The sequence below is a fragment of the Puma concolor genome, chromosome D2, assembly GCF_028749965.1.
Source record: "Puma concolor isolate L17-30 chromosome D2, mPumCon1.1.hap2, whole genome shotgun sequence".
NCBI lineage: Eukaryota > Metazoa > Chordata > Mammalia > Carnivora > Felidae > Puma > Puma concolor.
Genome location: NC_141677.1, coordinates 86,922,420 through 86,940,887, shown reverse-complemented (window position 1 = coordinate 86,940,887; position 18,468 = coordinate 86,922,420). Strand labels below are relative to the sequence as shown.

Genomic DNA, 18,468 nt, shown 5'->3' with positions numbered 1-18,468 from the left:
TTGAATCACTGGCCATGTGACCGAACTCGACTTCCAGCCCCCTCCCTTCCTGAGGGTTCCAGCCCTCTTTTCACGTGCTGGTGTTTCCAGTGGGCCTGGCCCTCCCTTGAACCTGTCTGAGGGCACACCCCGAGTCACCATGTCTCGTAACCTCAGGGATGGCCAAAACGGGCTCCTTAACAAGGACACCCCAGTCACTCAGGAAATTCACAAAGAAAGCAGGGACAAAGACCAGACACAGTCGTTATTACCTGATGGAACCACCCCTGTCAGCTCATCGCCCGGCCAGCCGGCCCTCGGCAGAGTGTGGCACCAAGTGGTCACCGGTTGCAGACGATGGTGGTAAAGCAGAAATACCATCCAAGCTACCCTCCCCCTGGGAAGCGGACCCAAGGACAAGGAGGGAGAGAGAGGTGGTTTAAATGAAACCAAGGTCACTTGAGACGGGCCACCAGCACCTTGGAGAGCACCGCAGGCTGGCCGTCTCCTGCAGGGACCCCAGTGGTGGCCGTGGCCGTGGCACGTGCAGACACAATGCTGCCAGGACACTGCTCCCGCCGTGGCCGCCCCCCTGCCCATCGCCCACCTGGGAGAACGCAGGGTCGCCTCGGGGCGGGGCTGGCGGGTCCCTCCAGAGTCCACTGCCCTGGGCACTTCCTGCTGCACGTTTTATGACCATCTGGATGAAGATGTGGGAAGCCTCTTACCAAATTTATAGTCAAAACCAGGAGGCAGAGCTAATCTATGGAAGAATCCAGATGCTGGACTATTTCACCAGGACTAAGCGAGCAGGATCCCATTTGCATCACAGAATGGAGGTGCTTTGAGGCGTGTCAAGATCGTCTTGTCCAAACCACCTGGTTTTACCAAAACGAGGTCCAGAGAACTTCCATAATTTGCCCAAGAGTTTGCAACAAGCCGTCCCCACGGAGGCTCAGAAGCACGTTGAATTCTGCACATCCACGTGTGGCTGCTTCTCTGGAACCGGGCGTCGGCCTTCACCTCCCTTCTGCTCCGGTGCTGCCGTCGGGGCAGCGTTACGGTGAATGCCTTCTATTTGTGCACAGCCTCTCGCGTGATGGTGTTAGAAGGGGGAGGGGAGGGGAGAGGGGAGGGGGGCGGGTGCTCGGAGGGGTTCACAGGTTATCTCACGAATCCTCACAGCTCGGTGAGGTGAGCACTGTCATCGCCCCACATGAGGACCCTGAGGTGTGCGGACCTCAGTCCGTCGGTGCAAACCGAGGTTTGGCCTTTGATGGGTCCAGCCCCACGTGAGCTTCCCCGTGGGGTGGCAGGATGATGGCACACTGGCGAATGGACACTGGGGTCAACAGCGGGTGCCTCAGACGTGCTGAGCACCATGCCCCCCAGCGCGCACCTGCTACGGTGACGGTGCCATCTCTGGGCCTCTTCCCCTCCTCTCCTGGAGAGAGGCGCGTCTGCGAGTCCGAGGTGGCCTCTGGGCACACAGCAGATGTGCAAAGTCCCGCGGCCTGAGCTCCCTCAGCCTCAGATGAGCTCATTAAAGGTTGTCATCCACAAAAAGGAAACAGTGACCAGACGTGCCGCGTCTAGAATCTGGTTGCACGGAGCATGCGTCTGGTGAGTTTTACCAAATAGCCTGCTGCCCTGTGCACATGGGCGAGGTCGGCAAACCCTGTCGCTACAGACTTAGCGGCCGGGTGGACGCCACTCGTGCTCACGTACGCAGGCCATTAGCGGTTCAGCTGGACAAGCTCAGTAGCAGTCAGAGGGCAGAGGGAGCCAGGAGCCAGGGAGCTGCCCCTCAGAGTGAAGGGACCCCAGCACCGCGGCCCAGACTTGGGGACCCCTGCTCTGCGGGAAAGGCTGGGCAGGACCAGGCCCTTCTCAACCTATGCACTTGACCTGGAAGATTTCCCAAAGCAGGGTGTCGACCTGGCGAGGGGTCTGCCATGCGGCAAAACTCTTTCCGGATGAGAGGCCTTTCCCACCCACCCGGCCAGCAGGACCTGTGGGCACCAATTACCGTGTCCTTGGGGTTTCTGCCTCTCGTCCCTGGTGATTTGGCCTGAAGCTAGTTGTATCCCAAGTACTAGAGTTTGCTTTTTGGTAAAGGTACAACACTCATTCAGCCATGAGACTATTAAAAATATATTTAGCACGTTTGCATTACTTTTGACCAATTCTAATTGAACCGATAGCTTCACAATATGGAAGGCACCCAGCACCTCTGAACAAAGTATTGTGTTGAGTGAGCAGTAAAATGTGATCATTGCTGGGCTTACAACGTTCCTATTAATCTTATTTCAAGTTACAATACGTGTCTTGTTTCCACACTTCTATTTTTAACTAATGAAAATTTATTACAAAGAACTCCTAATTATACCCTTTGGATTATGATACAATTGCAAATCCACTGGTAATTTGCTTTTTCTTGAAATTCCACATAATCACATAAGCAGCAAAGAATGTAAGTTCTCCTGAAATAGTTGGTCTATAAATAAGATTCCCTAATGGGCTGAGCCAATGTTTTTTCTTTTTTTTTCCCTTCGCACATTTTGTATTAGGTTGGATTAAGCCATAGCACGACCCTGGTGAGTGTTAGACATAGAACGTTGTATATTCTCGGCACATCCTGAAGCCGGTAACTAATGGATTTCCGCGGTATCTTGGATAGACAGTGATGGAAAAAGCAGGTGTCAGGAGGCAGGGACCACCTTGGTCCCGGCCACTAAGTGATGGTATGACCTTCAGTGGGCCTGCCCCCCTCCTCCCCAAACACGTGGATGGTGGAGATTTGCCGGGCAAGCCCTCGCGGGCATCTGTCCTGTGCGAGGCAGGGCATTTAGCAGCGCGTCCGGCCTCTACATCTCCAGGTGCCAGCAGCGCCTCCCCGGCAGTGATAACCACCGATGTCTCCAGGCACCGCTGGGTGTCCCCCAGGAGCGCAGTCCCCTTGGGGGGGCACCATGCCACACCTGTGTCAGGAAGCCCCTCCCTGTATCTGGCGTAAGTGACTCTCACTGACTAACTCCCAGGGTAAGGCTGGGTTTGCAAAGAAGCAGGGACGTGCCATGCTCTTGAGGGGCACATCCTCTGCTCTGACGTCTCCATGTAGGTGCTGGTGGGCCCGCAGGAGGTGCTGAGTCCAGGCGCCTCCCAGGGGACTTCTCTTTACAGTTGCTGGTCTAACCTGACCAAAGCGCATCAGAAGCGAAGGTTCTCTGAACCGGGGGGTCTCGGGACACAGTGGATTTGCACCGTCCTTGCGGGAGTCACTGGCCGTGGGACCTGACTGTGGGGAAGCGTGGGGCAGGGTGGGCCAGAAGGAGGCCCAGCAGAGGGTTCCGGGGGGTCAGAGCGCGTGGCTCTCCAGGCCGGGGCAGGGGGAGAACATGCCTCAGGGCAGAGCCCAGGCTGTGAGGCGGGGCAGGCGCGGCGGCTGGACGGGCTTGTTCCCATCGGGGAACAGAGGGTGAGAGGGGCATTGCGGCAGAGCCATGTCTGCTGTTCCCTGAACATCTCGCAGCAACGGATGCTCAGGTGTTTGGGAAGCAGGTTCCCAAATGCTGCTGGAATTGAGTTGTGGACCCGAGAGCACCATCGAGCGGCCGGGTGTGTAACAGAAGGCAGGTGCCAGGTTGGTGCTTCGCGAGAGTGGGCTCTTTCTTTCCCCTCAGCCGCCAGCCTGGTAAAGGTGGCTTGTTGGATCCCCTGGTGCCCGCCGGGCCCTGGCTTGTGCCCGCTGCGTCTGGCCGGTGGCTGTGGGCCGGGGGGAACCGGAGGGAGGGAACAGCTCCAGGGCCTGCGGGTCCCACTCTGCACCGATCGCCGCGCAGACTGCCTGGGGTGGGGGTCGAGTTCCCCCTGTTGTCACTGAAATCTCCCTGTCGGGCTAGACCCCGGGACGGCGTTTTCTGTACGCAGAGTGTCGGCGGGTTGGTCTCCGGTAATTGTCTTCCTGCATTTGTCCAAAAGGAAGGTCTTCCCTGAAACGAAACAAACCCAAACAACAGGAAGAGAGCCGGGTGTGGGCTCCCGTGGTTTGTCAGATGGAAAGGCTTCTTCACCTCCTCTGACGGCCGGGTCTAGGCAGTGAAACGGTGACTCTGGGCTTCCTCCCACCTCGTGGGCCCTCGCACGCACCCGCCGCTGCCTTCGCTCCCTGCCGGCGCCCCTGGGGTCAGGGTCTCAGCCTCAGCTCTGCCCCAAACGCAACAAAGCAGTCTTCGCCCCAGAGCAAAAATCGCCACCTTTGCTGGGCTGCCTGCGCCAGGCTTTGAAAGGTTCTCAGAGTGTCTGCTTCTTAAAGAGCTTCCTGGGGGACTTTCAGGGGTTGGCAGGTGGGTCTCCGAGGGCACGGCTAACTGTCTGTGTCTCGTGCCCTAAAGGACAGAAGGCCGCGCGAGTCCTGGGCCAGAGGAGGCAGAAGGAGCGGACAAGGACACCAAGACGCCACCTCCCCAGATCCTGCTGCCGCTGGAGGAGCGGGTGACCCACTTCCGAGATATGCTCCTGGAGCGAGGGGTAAGGAACCGCTGCGGAGACGTGCTCCTGGAGCGAGGGGGCGGGTCCCGAATGCAGATCACGGCTCCCCTCGGAAGCCACTCAGCGAGCGATGTCCCCCGCGGCCCGAGGGACGCTTTTCCTCCCGCACTGAGCGCGGGGCACCGGGCTGAGTGAAACTCAGGTGCCAAAAGACTTGAGGCTGAAGCGACATGAAAAGGGGCCCCTGCTTCTGGTCTTGAGGGCTGTGGTTGTCGCCCGGCCCCCTCCCCGCCGCTCATGCCGGCCCCGGAGAGGCGGGTGGGGGACGGGCACTGGCGTGGTGTGCGGACAGCACCTGTGTTGCTAAGCTTCCTGCTGCAGCCCGGCCAGGTCTCGGGGCCCGTGCCCCCCAGAGGGGCGTCCCCTGTTCTAACTTGGACAAGCCGGGACTGTCACGCCTGTGGATCCGTTCAGCTATTTTTAGTAAAAGGAGGATGTCTTCATCATAGTTGACTTGTGAACCTTGGTTTGAATTTAAGAGAGAAACATTTTAGAACCAGATCTCCTTCCAATGACTTTTATTTCCAGCTTTGGCTCTTGGGTATAAAATGAGTCAGCTCTAACAGCCCAGTTGGGCTTCTTCACAAAATGAGGCTGAACGCGGTAGCGGGGGCCCTGTGTGGTGGTGACGATCACGGACACTCTGGTGGCCTTGGGAGGCCTGGCAGAGGGAGCAGATTGCCTCCCTGGTCGATCGCTGTCCCCAGGCCGCCTCCTGGGCCGGCCCCTCCCAACAGCAGGTGCCGCGGGCCCTGAGGCCGGGTGTCGGGAGACCCCACCTCCCCCGGAGCGGGAGGTCGAGCAGGGCTCCCCAGAGTGAGGCTGGCACGAGGCCCTGGCGATGCAGGGCGACTGGGGCGTGTCAGCTTTAAGTGTTACAGGTAGGAGGCAGGTGGTCCACAGCGGGGGCCTCTCTTCCTTCGCACCGTGGGTTTTAACGTCTGCATCACTTCATCGGTCTTGGCATTCACTTACAAATGAAATACAGCCCTTGGCCGTGAGGGCCTGGAGGGAGAAGTCGCCTCATGAAGTCAAAACCGCGGTGGGGTGTGCGAAGCCCAAACTGGCACGGATGCGAGGTGACACGGCCGTGCCGGGAGGGGCGCTGGGGGCACAGGCCCGTGGGGGCCGACCTGTGTGCGCTGATGACGATGGGTTACTTGAACAGACGCGATGTTCAGACCTGCATGTATTGGGCTGAAATTTTATCTTCAAAAGGACGTCACTTCCTGCCTCCGCCCGCAAACAATTTTTTCAAGACGTTGAGACCCTTTGGGGAACAAATCCTGCCATGTGCAATGGCCCGGGGAGCAGTGGGCCCCCTGCTCCCGCCCGGGCGGCTGCGTATCTCCGACGGGACAGGGAGAGACCCGCTGAGCCCGGACAGCCCTCACTGGGGCCTCGCTCTGCTCTCGGCCTCGTCCTGCACTCTGCTCAGCTGGGCCCGCTGGGGACGTGGGCCTGCGGGCTGCTTCCCCTTCTTCCCGGGGGGTCCCGGACGCTGCCAACAGAGTGTTTATGCCGTCACTGCCACCCTTGGGGCTGCTCGGGTTGTGACGGTCCGGCTGGCCTCATGGCCCAGTGTCACCACCCTGCCCTGTCTCTGCCATGCCCTGCCCGCCTTCCACTCTCGCCTCAGGTCCCCTGCCCTGCCGCCCGTCCCCTGGCTAACACAGGATGCCAAATGACTGTCCTGTGTCCCTTCCACATTGTCCAAGCTGCCGTGAGAGGCCTCAGCTCCTGAGGGTCGGGACTGCCTGATGCTCCCTTGGGTCCTGAGGGCCTGGTGTGCAGCAGGCGCTCAACGACCTCCCGAGATTCCCTCAGTGTCCACGTGGACGCCATCTGGGACTGGGCTGTGGTGTTGCCGCACGTGCCCCCTGACCCGCTGGTCCTGGAGCCCGCCCGCCGAGCCCGTGACGAAGGGGCTTATCTCCGAAGCACCTGTCATTCCCCGTTCTGTTCTCTCCACGAGCATGGCCACCAGGCGTCTGCAGGACAGGTCTCGGCATCACTCGGGAGAAGTGATAAAGCATACTCCTCCCCCTACAGAATCGCCAGAATTAGCTGCTTCTGCTCTGGAGAGCCATAGGCGTGGACGCTCCTGAGGTTTGTCTCTAGTCTCATTAGGCGTTGATCAACACGCGGGTGGCTGTCTGCCCTTGTCACGCACAGAAATATATGTAATTCTTAGTGTCTGGATCGACCTGGCCAGTCTGTTCCTGTTGACCCAGCCAGCAGGAGACGTGACCCCTCTTCCCTGAGACGTGATGGCATTAGGAGCCTTTGAGAAATGGAGGCAGGAACGTATTTTATCTCGTCTGCACGTCCCCCTCTTTGTTTGGGAAACCAACCAGCCCGGCCTCACCAGCACAGCATCAGACCGACCCCCGGGAGAGCCCAGGGCTGCCTGAGACACCTACCTGTGTTTGCTAAGCCTGCCGGCAGGCCAGGGCTGTGCAGTTTCTTGAATTTATCCCAATGGCTGTGGTCGAGCAGCTTTACTAATGAGATTTTCACTACGCTCTTGCCTCACCGAGGTGGGTGATTCCTTTCGGCCTTTGATTCGTAGATTCTTCTGCGTGAGAACCTTGTGTAGGTCGTGTAGATGTGAATCAGCAAAACAACACAGAAATGCCAAGTACCCACCCGGAGTTCTGAGTTTTCCCTGGAAAGAAGAGACCTGGGCGAAGCCTGAACCCCTGTCTTAGGAGGATTTTGCAAGAATCCCACACGCAGCTCATGAATAGGAAAGATTAATCTGAATTTACTGCTGATGTCATAAAGCAATGCCACCATTTATGGCTTTTTGACTTTATAAAATATGCCAGCATATTTTATAAGTTACTCAGTGCTCAAGAGAATTTGATAGCTAAGCCCATAAGATTTCCTGTTGCTTGAAAATGAGGCACAGAAAGGTCACTTTTTTCATGGACTGAGTGATTAATAATGTTTTTTATTGCATTTGTACAATGCTTCAGTCCAGAAATTCATGTACTTATGGAACGATGGAGCTAGGTCCTGTGGGTTTCTCGTAGTTTAACAAGGGCATGTTTGGGGTTTTTCCGTGGGGATCACAGATTGGGGAAGGGCCTGTGGCTTTGCGTGTTTGTAGTATGTATCTGACGGCTCAAGGAAGGTTTTATTTTTGTTTTGCTTTACTGTATAAAGCACAGTAGAGCCTTAAAAAAAAAGAAAAAAAAAAAAAACTTCAGCGTATGAAGGGACAGGTCTCGTCGAATAGCAGATTATTAATGTGATCCCTCCTATTCAGGCAAATGTATTAGAAACATTTTATTGAGAACATCTTCCTCGTGCAAAGTATCCCTTAGAAGTGGGTACGGCTGGGGCACCTAGCCATTAGGACGCTGGGGTTAAGTATCCGACTTCGGCTCGGGTCATGATCTCACAGCTGGTGAGTTCGAGCCCTGCATCAGGCTCTGTGTCAACAGCTGGGAGCCTGGAGCCTGCTTTAGTTGAATTTGATGAATAAACATTAAAAAAAAAAAAGTATGGCTTTCCAAGGGCCTTTGGAGAGTCCCAGATCCTACCTTAGGGACCCCACGGCCCTGACCTGCTGTGCTCTCTGGGGTCCCTGTGTGGGTGACCCTCGGCCGGCTTCCCGGCGGTGAGTGGCCTCAGGGAGACGGGCTGGCATGGTGGCTGACTATGGAGCTGAGCTCCGTGGAGTTGGGATCCGAGCCTGTTAGAGAGAGGAACTCACAGACCACGCGTTCACACCCACGGGCCATGCCGATCTCTCTCTGCACTGAGTCGCCGTCCACCATGACAAGGTTGCCGTAAAGTAACAATACTGGGTGCCTTCTGGCTGACAGGGTGGCGGGGGAGGCCTTCTCCCGGCAGCAGGAAGCGCCACCTCGCTTCCCTCCCCGTGAGCCGTGTCTGGCGCCCCTTCTCTCAGACACGCACATGGCGTTGCCTCCGGACGCACGCGGGAGGGCTCCGTCATCCTCATGACCAGCGGCCGACGTAGGCGAGACGGCCCTGGAGGCGACGCGTCTCAGGTACCTGTGTGAGTCCCAGCCCGGACACCTGCGGTGCCTGCTCCTCGTGGACCTATGGCAAGTCCGCGGACCCCGCAGGGCACACGTCACACCAGTAATAACACAGCGTCCTGCTGCACAGTGACGTGTGCATGGAAAGAAAATTTGCAAAAAAGAATATCTAATTCACCCCAAGTCCTCTCTGTCCTAAGAGATCATTATTTTCATTGAGATACATTTCTTTCCAGTCTTTCGTTTCTAAAACTAGATTTAAAAATATCAATAGTAAGTATTTTTGTCCTAGGACATAACCAGGATTGACCTGTAGTTGAACATCGTTCAACCGAACATTCTGATGTAGTTGATTTTATGAGGTTTAACCTACTTATAAATTTGTGTACTGTTTTTCCTTTTTAAGCATTAAAATTAAAAAAAATTTTTTTTTAACGTTTATTAATTTTTGAGAGACAGAGAGAGACAGAGCATGAGTGGGGAAGGGGCAGAGAGAGAGGGAGACACAGAATCCGAAGCAGGATCCAGGCTCTGAGCCGTCAGCACAGAGCCCGACGTGGGGCTCGAACTCACGAAACGTGAGATCATGACCTGAGCCGAAGTCGGACACTCAACCGACTGAGCCACCCAGGTGCCCCAAGCGTTAAAAAATTTTTCAATGTTTATTTATTTTTGACAGAGAGAGAGAGAGAGAGAGAGAGAGAGAGAGAGACAGAGCATGAGCGGGGAGAGGCAGAGAGAAAGAGGGAGACACAGAATCCGAAGCAGGTTCCAGGCCCTGAGCTGTCAGCACAGAGCCCGATGTGGGGCTCGAACTCACGGACCATGCATGCAATCATGACCTGAGCCAAAGTCAGATGTTTAACCAACTGAGCCACCCAGGCACCCCTTTCCAGCATTTTTAAAAAGCATTCATATAATCCTTTGGAAAACACTTGGATGAGGTCATAATATTCAATTTGTTGTCAATTCAGAAATCCTGCATTTTCATTCATTTCTTATATTCTCCAAATGTGCTGTTTCAAATAATACTCTGATGATCATATGGACGTGTGTATTTTGTGCGCAGAATTGTTTCCTACGGGCTACAAACATGTGGTCGATATACCGAATTGCTCTGGGAAGAGTAGTTCGGTGGCCACGTCTGAGAGTTCCTGACCCGGCGTTTCCCAGCAGCCCCAGCAGCACTGAATAGTAAGAAACGTAAATACCATTTTTTGAATACTATAACTCTTTGCCTGGGGTTTATGTCTTGCCTCGCTCCTGTGCTGTGGTTCCTCTTTCCTGGACTGACGGCCGTGGCCTTTGGCAATCCAGATCTTCAGATACCGTGTGGTTAGCGATGAGACCCTGTTCTAATCATGAAGATGCCCTTGGGGAGGGAGGCGGACCACCCCTCTCACTGCCGGAGCAGGATTCCGCCCGTCGCTAAGGTGAAAACAACCCGCACACGTAAATCAAATTGGCGGAGGATGTTGTGCAACGATGGCACAAAATTCTGTTTATCTGTCAAAACAGAAGAAAGAAGCTGAAGTTGCTAAAGCCCCATGAGCACTGGGAGGTGAGGGCGGGAGTCGAAGTGCCCAGAGTTCAGGGGAAGCGGGCAGACCCCTTGCTCACCTCTGGACCCACCTGTAGCTCACCTGGCTCACCTGGGCTCGTGTGGACCACTCCCATGTCTAGGTTTAGAGATTGGACATCTCCGTGGATGATTTTCAACCCGGAGGTAACCCCCACGTCCCCGTCCTACGCGGGACAAATCTCAGGCAGCCGTGGGCCTGTTCCACGTGAGTCTTCCGAGGTTGCCGGTGGCCCGCCGTGGTCACCTGCTCATTTGTGCGGCGTCCTTAGCTTTTCTCCTCCCAGCATGCCTGCGGCTGCCCCCCAAACACACCGCCTGCACCCAGGCCTCATCCCGGCGACCTACAGGGGTGCCCGTGCCTCCCCACCAAGGACGAGCCGAGCTGGGAGCACGCCTGTCCTTCCGGCCTCTCATGCTGCCTTTAATTGTCAGGAGCTCCGGAAGACACAGCCATGCGTTCCAGGAAATTGGGTAAAGAGGGTAATGGTATCGCTAATTACAGCGAACACTGTATTCGGTATCAGCCTGAGCCTGTGGGATGCAGCGGGAGAGGAGGGAAGAGGGAGGACGGGAACAGGGGTGGAGGGCAGCTATGCAGATTCTCGGAACCAGAACTCGTCCGCATAGACCTGGTGGCACCCGGGTTTGTGGGAGATGGCTGGCATTGGGGGGGGGGGCACTGCGGTGCTCAGGAGGAACCGGTCCTGGGAGGGGAGCCATGGGCGGACTGGGTGGGGAGCTGAGCTGGGGCTGGGGGCTCCTGAGTGGATGGACAGACTGGCAGGCACACCCCACGCAGACACAGACTAAACAAGGGGCCGCGTCTCCAGCCTCTGGTCCTGGAGGCAGAGGTCAGTGGGCTAAGGCCGGAGGGAGGTTCTTGACCCTTCTCCGGGGGCCACTGGGCCTCCGGTGTGGCTAGGCAAACACTACGTCCACCTGCACCCAGTAGTCTTGGGGTGCCTGGGAGACCCCTGCACCTGCTCCCCGCCTCCCTCCATCTGGTGACAGATACCTTCTGCTGCCCCCGATGGACACTTTGGGGAACTTGCCTGAGCCCAGGGGACCAGCGATGGGGCCCTGCCAGGGGCCGGGGAGCACGGTGGGTCCCCGGGGCCCAGCCCAGCCCACTGCTTAGCAGCTGTGAGAACAGGCCGTCACCTCACACGCCTGTGAGGGGTCTCGCTCTCCTGTTTCTCTTTTCTTTGGTTTTTCACGTGACATGAGGAGACGTTATACAGGAGCCTCGCTCACCTCTCGGCACCAAGACAGCGTGTGCAGGCAGAAGCCTAAGACAAGAGCCGACTGGCCAGGCAGGTGCGGCCCGTGTCTCAGAGGCCGGGGTCCTTGTCACAGAGCTGGGAGGTGCTTGTGACAGATGCCCTTCTGCGGGGTGTGGAGGCCGTGAAAATCAGAGGGAAAAGCCACCCTACGGATGGACCGTCCACCCTCCAGGCTCCGTTATCACATTTAGGAACACAGAGGAAGGAAAGAGTAAACACGACGTGTTTGAGAATCAAATTTGGGCAAAACCGTTGGCTTCTGAAATAAGTGCGTTTTGTGTTTGAGATGGAAATTGCCCCCGAGACCCTGAGACCACCCAGCTCCGTGTTCCTGAGCCCAGCCAACAGCCAGGGCACCCCGACAGAGCCCTCAGGAGGTGACAGGACGGTGCGGGGGGCGGTGCCGTGGACGGACAGGCGACTCGGTCACATCACCTGTCCACAGGCTCATCGTCTGCCCCACAGGGCATGAGAGGGGAGCCCCGGTGGCCCTGCCGCCCCCCAATGTGCCCCGGAGCCCGCCGTCCTGCCAACTGACCCTCAAGTTCGGGGCCGGGCACGAGCCATCCGTTTCCAGCCTTCCTTCATTTTCTCTGGTCCTTAGGGTCCCTGGTCTTGTGTGTGATCCAGTGAGTGACAAGCTCGTGAAATGGCCTTTGGCTTTGAAGATAAAAGCAGCATCTGCCTGCTTCCTTCGCGGCGTCCTGCCTGCGGGGGCCTTTCCGGTTGTGACGGCCTCCCGGGAGGCTCTTGCTGGCATATCACCTGGTGTTCCGGGTGGAACGCAATGCGAGACCCTTTTCCTCCGGTTTCAGAGGCTTTGGTGACGCTGGGGCTGAGGTCAGAAACAATCTCATCGGCGATTTTTCTTCCTCGTGCACAAGACCTTGGTCACCCTCAGGGGGCTTCTGATAGAGGGTGGGTCTCGCCTGTGCCCAGCAGGTGGAGGGGGCCGAGGAGGTCCCTCGCTCAGGGAAGACGGGCCCTGCACGGGAGCAGCTCAGGGCTTGGCTGGCCAAGAAGCCGCCACGGGGGCCTTGGCTGAACGAATGGCTGGCCAGTCAGATCTCAAGAAACGGAGCCCTCGGGAGGGTGGGTGCTGGGGTCCAAGGAAAAGAGTGCTGGAGGACGGGGAGCAGTTTGGGGACCAGACCACCGTCTCCCAAGCACTGCAGTGACCAGCCTCCATTTGCAGCTGGTTCCTGCAAAACACTCGGGGGTTTTCCCAGCGAGGTTGTCTTCGTGGGGAGCACGCTGACAGCGGCTGGAAGAGGGCCCGGCTCCTGCGGCCATGGTGCCAGCATCTCCCCTGCCTCTCATCGTCCTCCCCCTGCCGCTCCCAGCAGCGACGTCTGTGGGTGCAGACGTGCCACACAGGAACAGCCTCCCCAGCCAGCCATCTGGCACCTCTGGTCCCCGCCCGGAGGTCAAGGCCTGTCCACAGGCCATCTTACAGCTGCGTCTGCCAGGAGTGTCCTTTGCAGCGTAGACGCCAGGGAACCAACAGCAAGTCAGGACCTAGAGACGACGGGGAGGGCATGTGCCCGAGGAACGCCAGGAGCAGGAGGCTGTGCGGGAAGAAGGCAGGGCCGTGGCCCAGCAGTCAGTGACCCGTCCAGCACGTGCCCACGACTCTGGCCGGCGATGACACCCCAGCGTGGATGAAATAGAGAACGTGCGCGGGGCTCAGGAGAGGCTGGCGGCAGAGTCTCCCGGTGGCCGGCACACCCAGGTGCTCAGACGTGCCTGGATCACAGTTGCTGATGGTCGGGAGCTGATCGCGGATCACGGAACACGGCCCCGCGGGGGAGACTGAATCGGCACAGAACACCGCCCGGCTGCAGAGGGACGGCAGGACTCTGCACGCGAGGGTTTAAAACTGCTGAAAAATTCCACCGTTCAAAGACGAAATCTCGGGGAAGTGCCAAAGTGTCGGGAAGTGTGGGCTGGACATAAGAGAGAAACAGTCGTGTGCTGGAGTCAGTCCTGGGCCCACTGGGTGGGCAGGATCCTGAGGCAGCCCCAAGGTCCCCACCCCTGGGTGCACCGCCGGAGTAACCCCCTCGTTTGAGACTGGGCAGGCCCGTGAATAGGGTGGTGGGCCAACCCGGAAGGACATTACGTGACGTAACGTAAGCCTGGGGCTCGTACAGACTCTCCTGTGGGTGTTGGAGAAGCCAGCCACTTGGCATGGGGTGGGGGGCCACGGCAGGGAACACGGTGACCTTGGGGCTGAGAATGGCTCCTGCTGGCACCCAGCAAGAGTGGGGAGACCTCCTTCCCGGCCCCGGCCCCGGCCCCGTAGAATGAACTTACCTAGACGTGACCTTGGGGACATGGGAGGCGCAGGCCTAGTGAGATCAGGCTGTGTCTGCAGCGATGCTTGTAATCGATCCTAACGGCAATGATCCGGGGTCCTCTGGGAACAGCTGGGTCTCACAGACAAGGCTGTGCCCCCACAGGTGGCGAATGTTCCAACATGGCCATCCATCCGTCCCATCTGCTCTGATCCCCAGCCCTGGGTCCCACACTTGGTTGTCCCTCTCGAAACCACGGCTGCCATTCTCTGAACTTGGGCAGCACCTGTTAGCATGGCTCTCAGGTAATGTGACAACACCTGTTCTGTCACTGTGAATTACAGTCATTGAAGACGCGGCTTATCTCCTCTTACAGATTGCAAATTCCTTTGGAGGCAACCATATACCATTAATTTTTTTTAATGATTTTATTATACATCTAGAATCTCCCAAATTCTCATAATCCTGGTAGAGTTAGTTATGTGACACCGATTCTGTGACATCCTCTGCCCTCCCTAGCGAGCTGAGAGACTGGTCCCTAGCAGGTGGACAGGAGCCTGTGTGCCTGGGCTGAGCCGAGGCAGCCCACAGTTTCTCTCCACAGCTGCCCTAACGGTGCTGTGGTCGGGAGCCAAAGAATGATGGGATCGCTCTGCCTGGATGCTTCCCTGGGAACCCTGCCCCCAATCCCTGGGGCGTGTCCACACTTTACCATGTTCTCCTTGGAAGAAGTCCCCGGGTGGAGCCTGGGTCATCCCGCCCAGTAACGGAGCTCATGAATATTAACAAGGGGTTTTGACTTTTGTTAGTAAAGGTAGAAAGCGTCGATTAAAAAAAAACCCACACGTTGTGGTGTACCAAGTAAAGCACCTGTTTATTAAAATAGTGTCTCTACCAGCAACACGTCAATGTGCTCAGAGGTGAGAGGGTGAATGGGTTTTGTTTTTGTAAAGCCACCGTTAGCTTGCTGTCTCCTCTGGGCCCAGGGTTCATTCCCCGCCCGTTGGGCCGGAGTAGCCTCCCTCAAATGCGCATCACGTGTGACTGCCCGCCGTGGCTCCCCAGGTCAAGTGCAGGTCCTCCGTCAGCCTGGGACTATCCCGCCTCTCCCCGACCCCTCCCTGCCCCCCAACGTGCTCTGCCGTTGTCACATACCCCCAGCTCACGAACACGCCTTTGCACCCCAGACAGCCCCTCCTGGACCCCCCGGCCCTTCGGGAGCCTGAGGAGTGTCCATGTTCCAGAATAGTCAGTGTTCTGGAGACCGATCCCTGGGGATGGGAATGTCCCTTCGCCGTGGCCTCTCCGTGTCCGGGAGTGTCCCTCATATGGCACAGATGCCTCGCAAGGGATCATTAGCTCGCTTGTCTGCCTTGCCCCAGGCCACGGGCTCTCTGATGTCAGGACCTTGACTTTCTCTGAGTCCTCAGCACACAGCGTGGGGCCAAGGGCATAGTCAATCCCTAGTCCATGCTTTTAAGTGGATAAATTATTGTGTAAATGACTTAAACGTTTCCTTGCTCTGTCAGCGGGGAGAAGCTAGAAGCTCCGTGTCCCACGGCGGAGAACCAGGTCACGGTTTCTGATTTGTTCTCCAGCAAAAGGAACCGCGATTCTTGGAGAATTGTCTGACTCTAGGGCTGGGGCAGGAGAGACACAAGATGAGGCCGGGGCACCTTGAAGCTCCAGAAAATAAGGAAGGGCCCCCCCAAAACGATGATGGGGTACGCCAAAGGCACGCTGGAGCCAGTCAGAAAACCTCTCAATGGCCAAAGCTGGAAGAATGTGGGCAAAAACAAAGCGTCTGGATGATATTGGGTTATAACCCAGGTTAGAAATACCCATGAGCCTGTAATGATACAAATAAATGATGCGATAAATAAGTAAATGTGGGGGAATCGGTAAATATCCCCTTGAGAGTTCCAAATAGCTCGTATTGGGATACCCCCCTCAAGAGGTGGAACATAACCTGAGGAGGGGCTGCACACAGTGACTTCCCCCCGAGAAAGCACAGCGGGAAGGGGACAGAGAGTGAGTGTGAGCAGGACAGAGCTGGTGAGCACAGCCTCAGCCCAGTGGTCTGGGTCCACACCGAGTGTTGTCAGTCACGGTGACAGGAAGTACTGTGATGTGATGGATGAAGACAGCACCTTGTTCTGTGCTTTTCCCCAAACCCAGAACCTTGGTATAATCATCTAATTATCTAAAAGATAATCCTAATAGAGGCCATTTTACAACACTCCTGACCAGCAAAACCGTCAAGGCCAGAATAACAAGGGAAGTCGGAGAAACTCACATGACACTGTCCCGTGCTGTCCTGGGTGGGATCCTAGGGAGAAAAAGAAAACTGGGTCAAAACTAAGGAAGTCTTTTTTTCTTTGTTATTTTTTTTTAATATTTATTCATCTTTAAGAGAGAGAGAGAGTGTGTGTGAGCAGGGGAGGGGCAGAGAGAGAGGGAGACACGGAATCTGAAGCAGGCTCCAGGCTCCAAGCTGTCCGCACAGAGCCTGATGCAGGGCTCGAACCCACGAACCACGAGATCATGACCTGAGCCAGACTCGGATGCCTAACCGACTGAGCCACCCGGGTGCCCCCAAAACTAAAGAAGTCTTAAATGTGGACTTTTGTTACCAACCGTGTAGACAAATCTGGCATCCATACTGATGTAGGATGTTCACAGTATGGGAAGCTGAGTAAGATATGTGGTCACTCTGTAATATTCTTGTTAACTTTTATGTAAATCTAAAACTATTGTAACATGGTTTGTTTCTAAAAACATGGCCTACCTAAAAAGATTTAAATATTGACTAAAAATCAACTAAAATTGTTGCAAAGTGCAGACTATAAGAAATTGCCCTCTGTCATGGTCTGCTGGGTTCTGAAAGTTTTTACCGTTATTTCTGATTTCAAGATGTGACATTCCAGAATGGCGTTCCAGCTGCACAGGTAGAATGGGGGCTTCAGATCAGCGGCACATGGCCCTGGAAGAAATCCAGGGAAGAAATAGTGGCATGAGTGTAGAATTTAATTTCCCAGTGCTCTAGGTGTTGATTTCCTGGAACGTTGGCGTGCCTAACGCTCTCGTGCAAGGCTGCGTCGCTGAGTCCACGGCACCCCGATGCTGTTTGCCCCCATCGATGATTTCAGCATGACCTCGGGCTCTGTGTTAGATGCTAAAAACAACTCTGTTGAATATCTTTCTTCAGGTGTCAGCGTTTTCTACCTGGGAGAAAGAATTACACAAAATCGTGTTTGATCCGCGTTACCTCCTGCTAAACTCTGAGGAGCGGAAGCAGGTAACATGGTGGAGGGCTGGCGGGCTCTGGAAACCCAGCGCGAGCAGGACGCTCCTCCTGACGCTCGTGACACGCAGACGCCTGTCACGTTCATTTTGTCAGAGGGGAAGGGGTAGACCCGGTGGTCTCGCGTGTGAGCTTGTGCGCAGCAGTGGTTACCGGTGCAGAGGACGGTCATCCCCTCAGTGTCTTAGCAGACCATCTGGGGGTGACCCCACAGGACAGATGAAAATGCACGTGCTGGGAACACTGACCGCACCCCAGATAGCTGTGTTAAGACTCAATTAAGCTCTTATACGATGACATTGAACGAGAGGAGGGTCCCGGAAACAGTAAGAAGGTGTATGAGGGAAGGGGTGGCAGGTCCAGAGGGCAGGTCCCCAGAAAGGGCAGAGGTGGGCGAGAGGCAGCTCGCCTGGAGGACACGTTAGCCTGGCAGGTCTGCGCTGGCTGGTTGTCAGCGTAGATCATGGAGCCGATACGGCTTCCAAGACGAAGCGGACGGACAGAGGGACGGGCAGTGCTGACTGCCGGCTGAGGGACCGGGCCCTGATGCACAGCCCGGCTGGGGTCCGGTGTTCCCTGGAGGTCTCTGGGGTCTCTGGTTCCTGCTCCAGTCCTGCCTCTTCTGTCTGCACTCTTCTGAGTGTGAAATGATGCACATGGAAAGTGGGTCATCGGATCAGCCGCTGGAAACAGAGAGGGCCGGAGAGCTGTTTCAGATGTGGCCTCTGTCACCATGGCCCGCGTGCTATCAGACAGCAGGGCCCGGGGCCCAGAGGACAGAAAGGGCAACCCCATTTCCAGCTCTGTCGTGGGTCCTGAAGTTTCCTCAAGCACACGCCGGCACGATCAGCGAAACACCGAGCGGGCAGAGCCTCGGGCTTGCGGACCCCTGCCCGTCCCGTCCCGCCGATGGCAGGGCCTCGCTGGCACACGCCGGGGCTTGGGATGGTGCTGGGTCGGCCACACTGGAACACGGAACTTAGACCTTTGAGGAACTTAGAATTAATGACCTTTTTGTTGCATTGCAGCTGGCTTGTATTTTCCAGAAGGAAACCTCTGAAAACGTGTGAAATGTGTTAGCAGTGGCTCCAAAAAAAAAAAAGTTACAATAGAGTCAGAGGAGGTTAGATTACGCACGCACACACACGTGTGCACACAGCCGAAGAAAACTGTAGACTTTAATCATCAGTGATATTTCGCTCTTCTGTGCGATATTAAAGAGCAAACGGTCAGACTATTTGGCTGTGAGCACTCGTAGTCCGCTTGTTTTTGTGAAGAATGCCTTACTTGGTGAAGACCCACACGCTGGCCATCTGCGGACCGTGCTTTCGCTGATGGTGCGGTTGGCACCATTGTTGCCAGTTCAGGGGTGTTTTTAGAGACCGTTAGCCCCTTTGAAGGAAGCTGAGGAAGCCTGCCGCCCACCCCCCGCCCAGGATCTTAACGCTTACCCCCT

At 56.2% G+C, this 18,468-nt stretch overlaps 1 protein-coding gene across 1 annotated transcript in view; it reads left to right on the top strand.

Moving 5' to 3' along the window:
- Positions 1-18,468, top strand: part of TCERG1L (transcription elongation regulator 1 like) — a 195,287-nt gene that overhangs the window by 169,525 nt on the left and 7,294 nt on the right. Inside the window, exons 9-10 of the mRNA XM_086681204.1 lie at positions 4,374-4,509; positions 16,917-17,006. Coding sequence (XP_086537330.1) covers positions 4,374-4,509; positions 16,917-17,006 — 226 coding nt within the window. The remainder of the gene's footprint in view (positions 1-4,373; positions 4,510-16,916; positions 17,007-18,468) is intronic.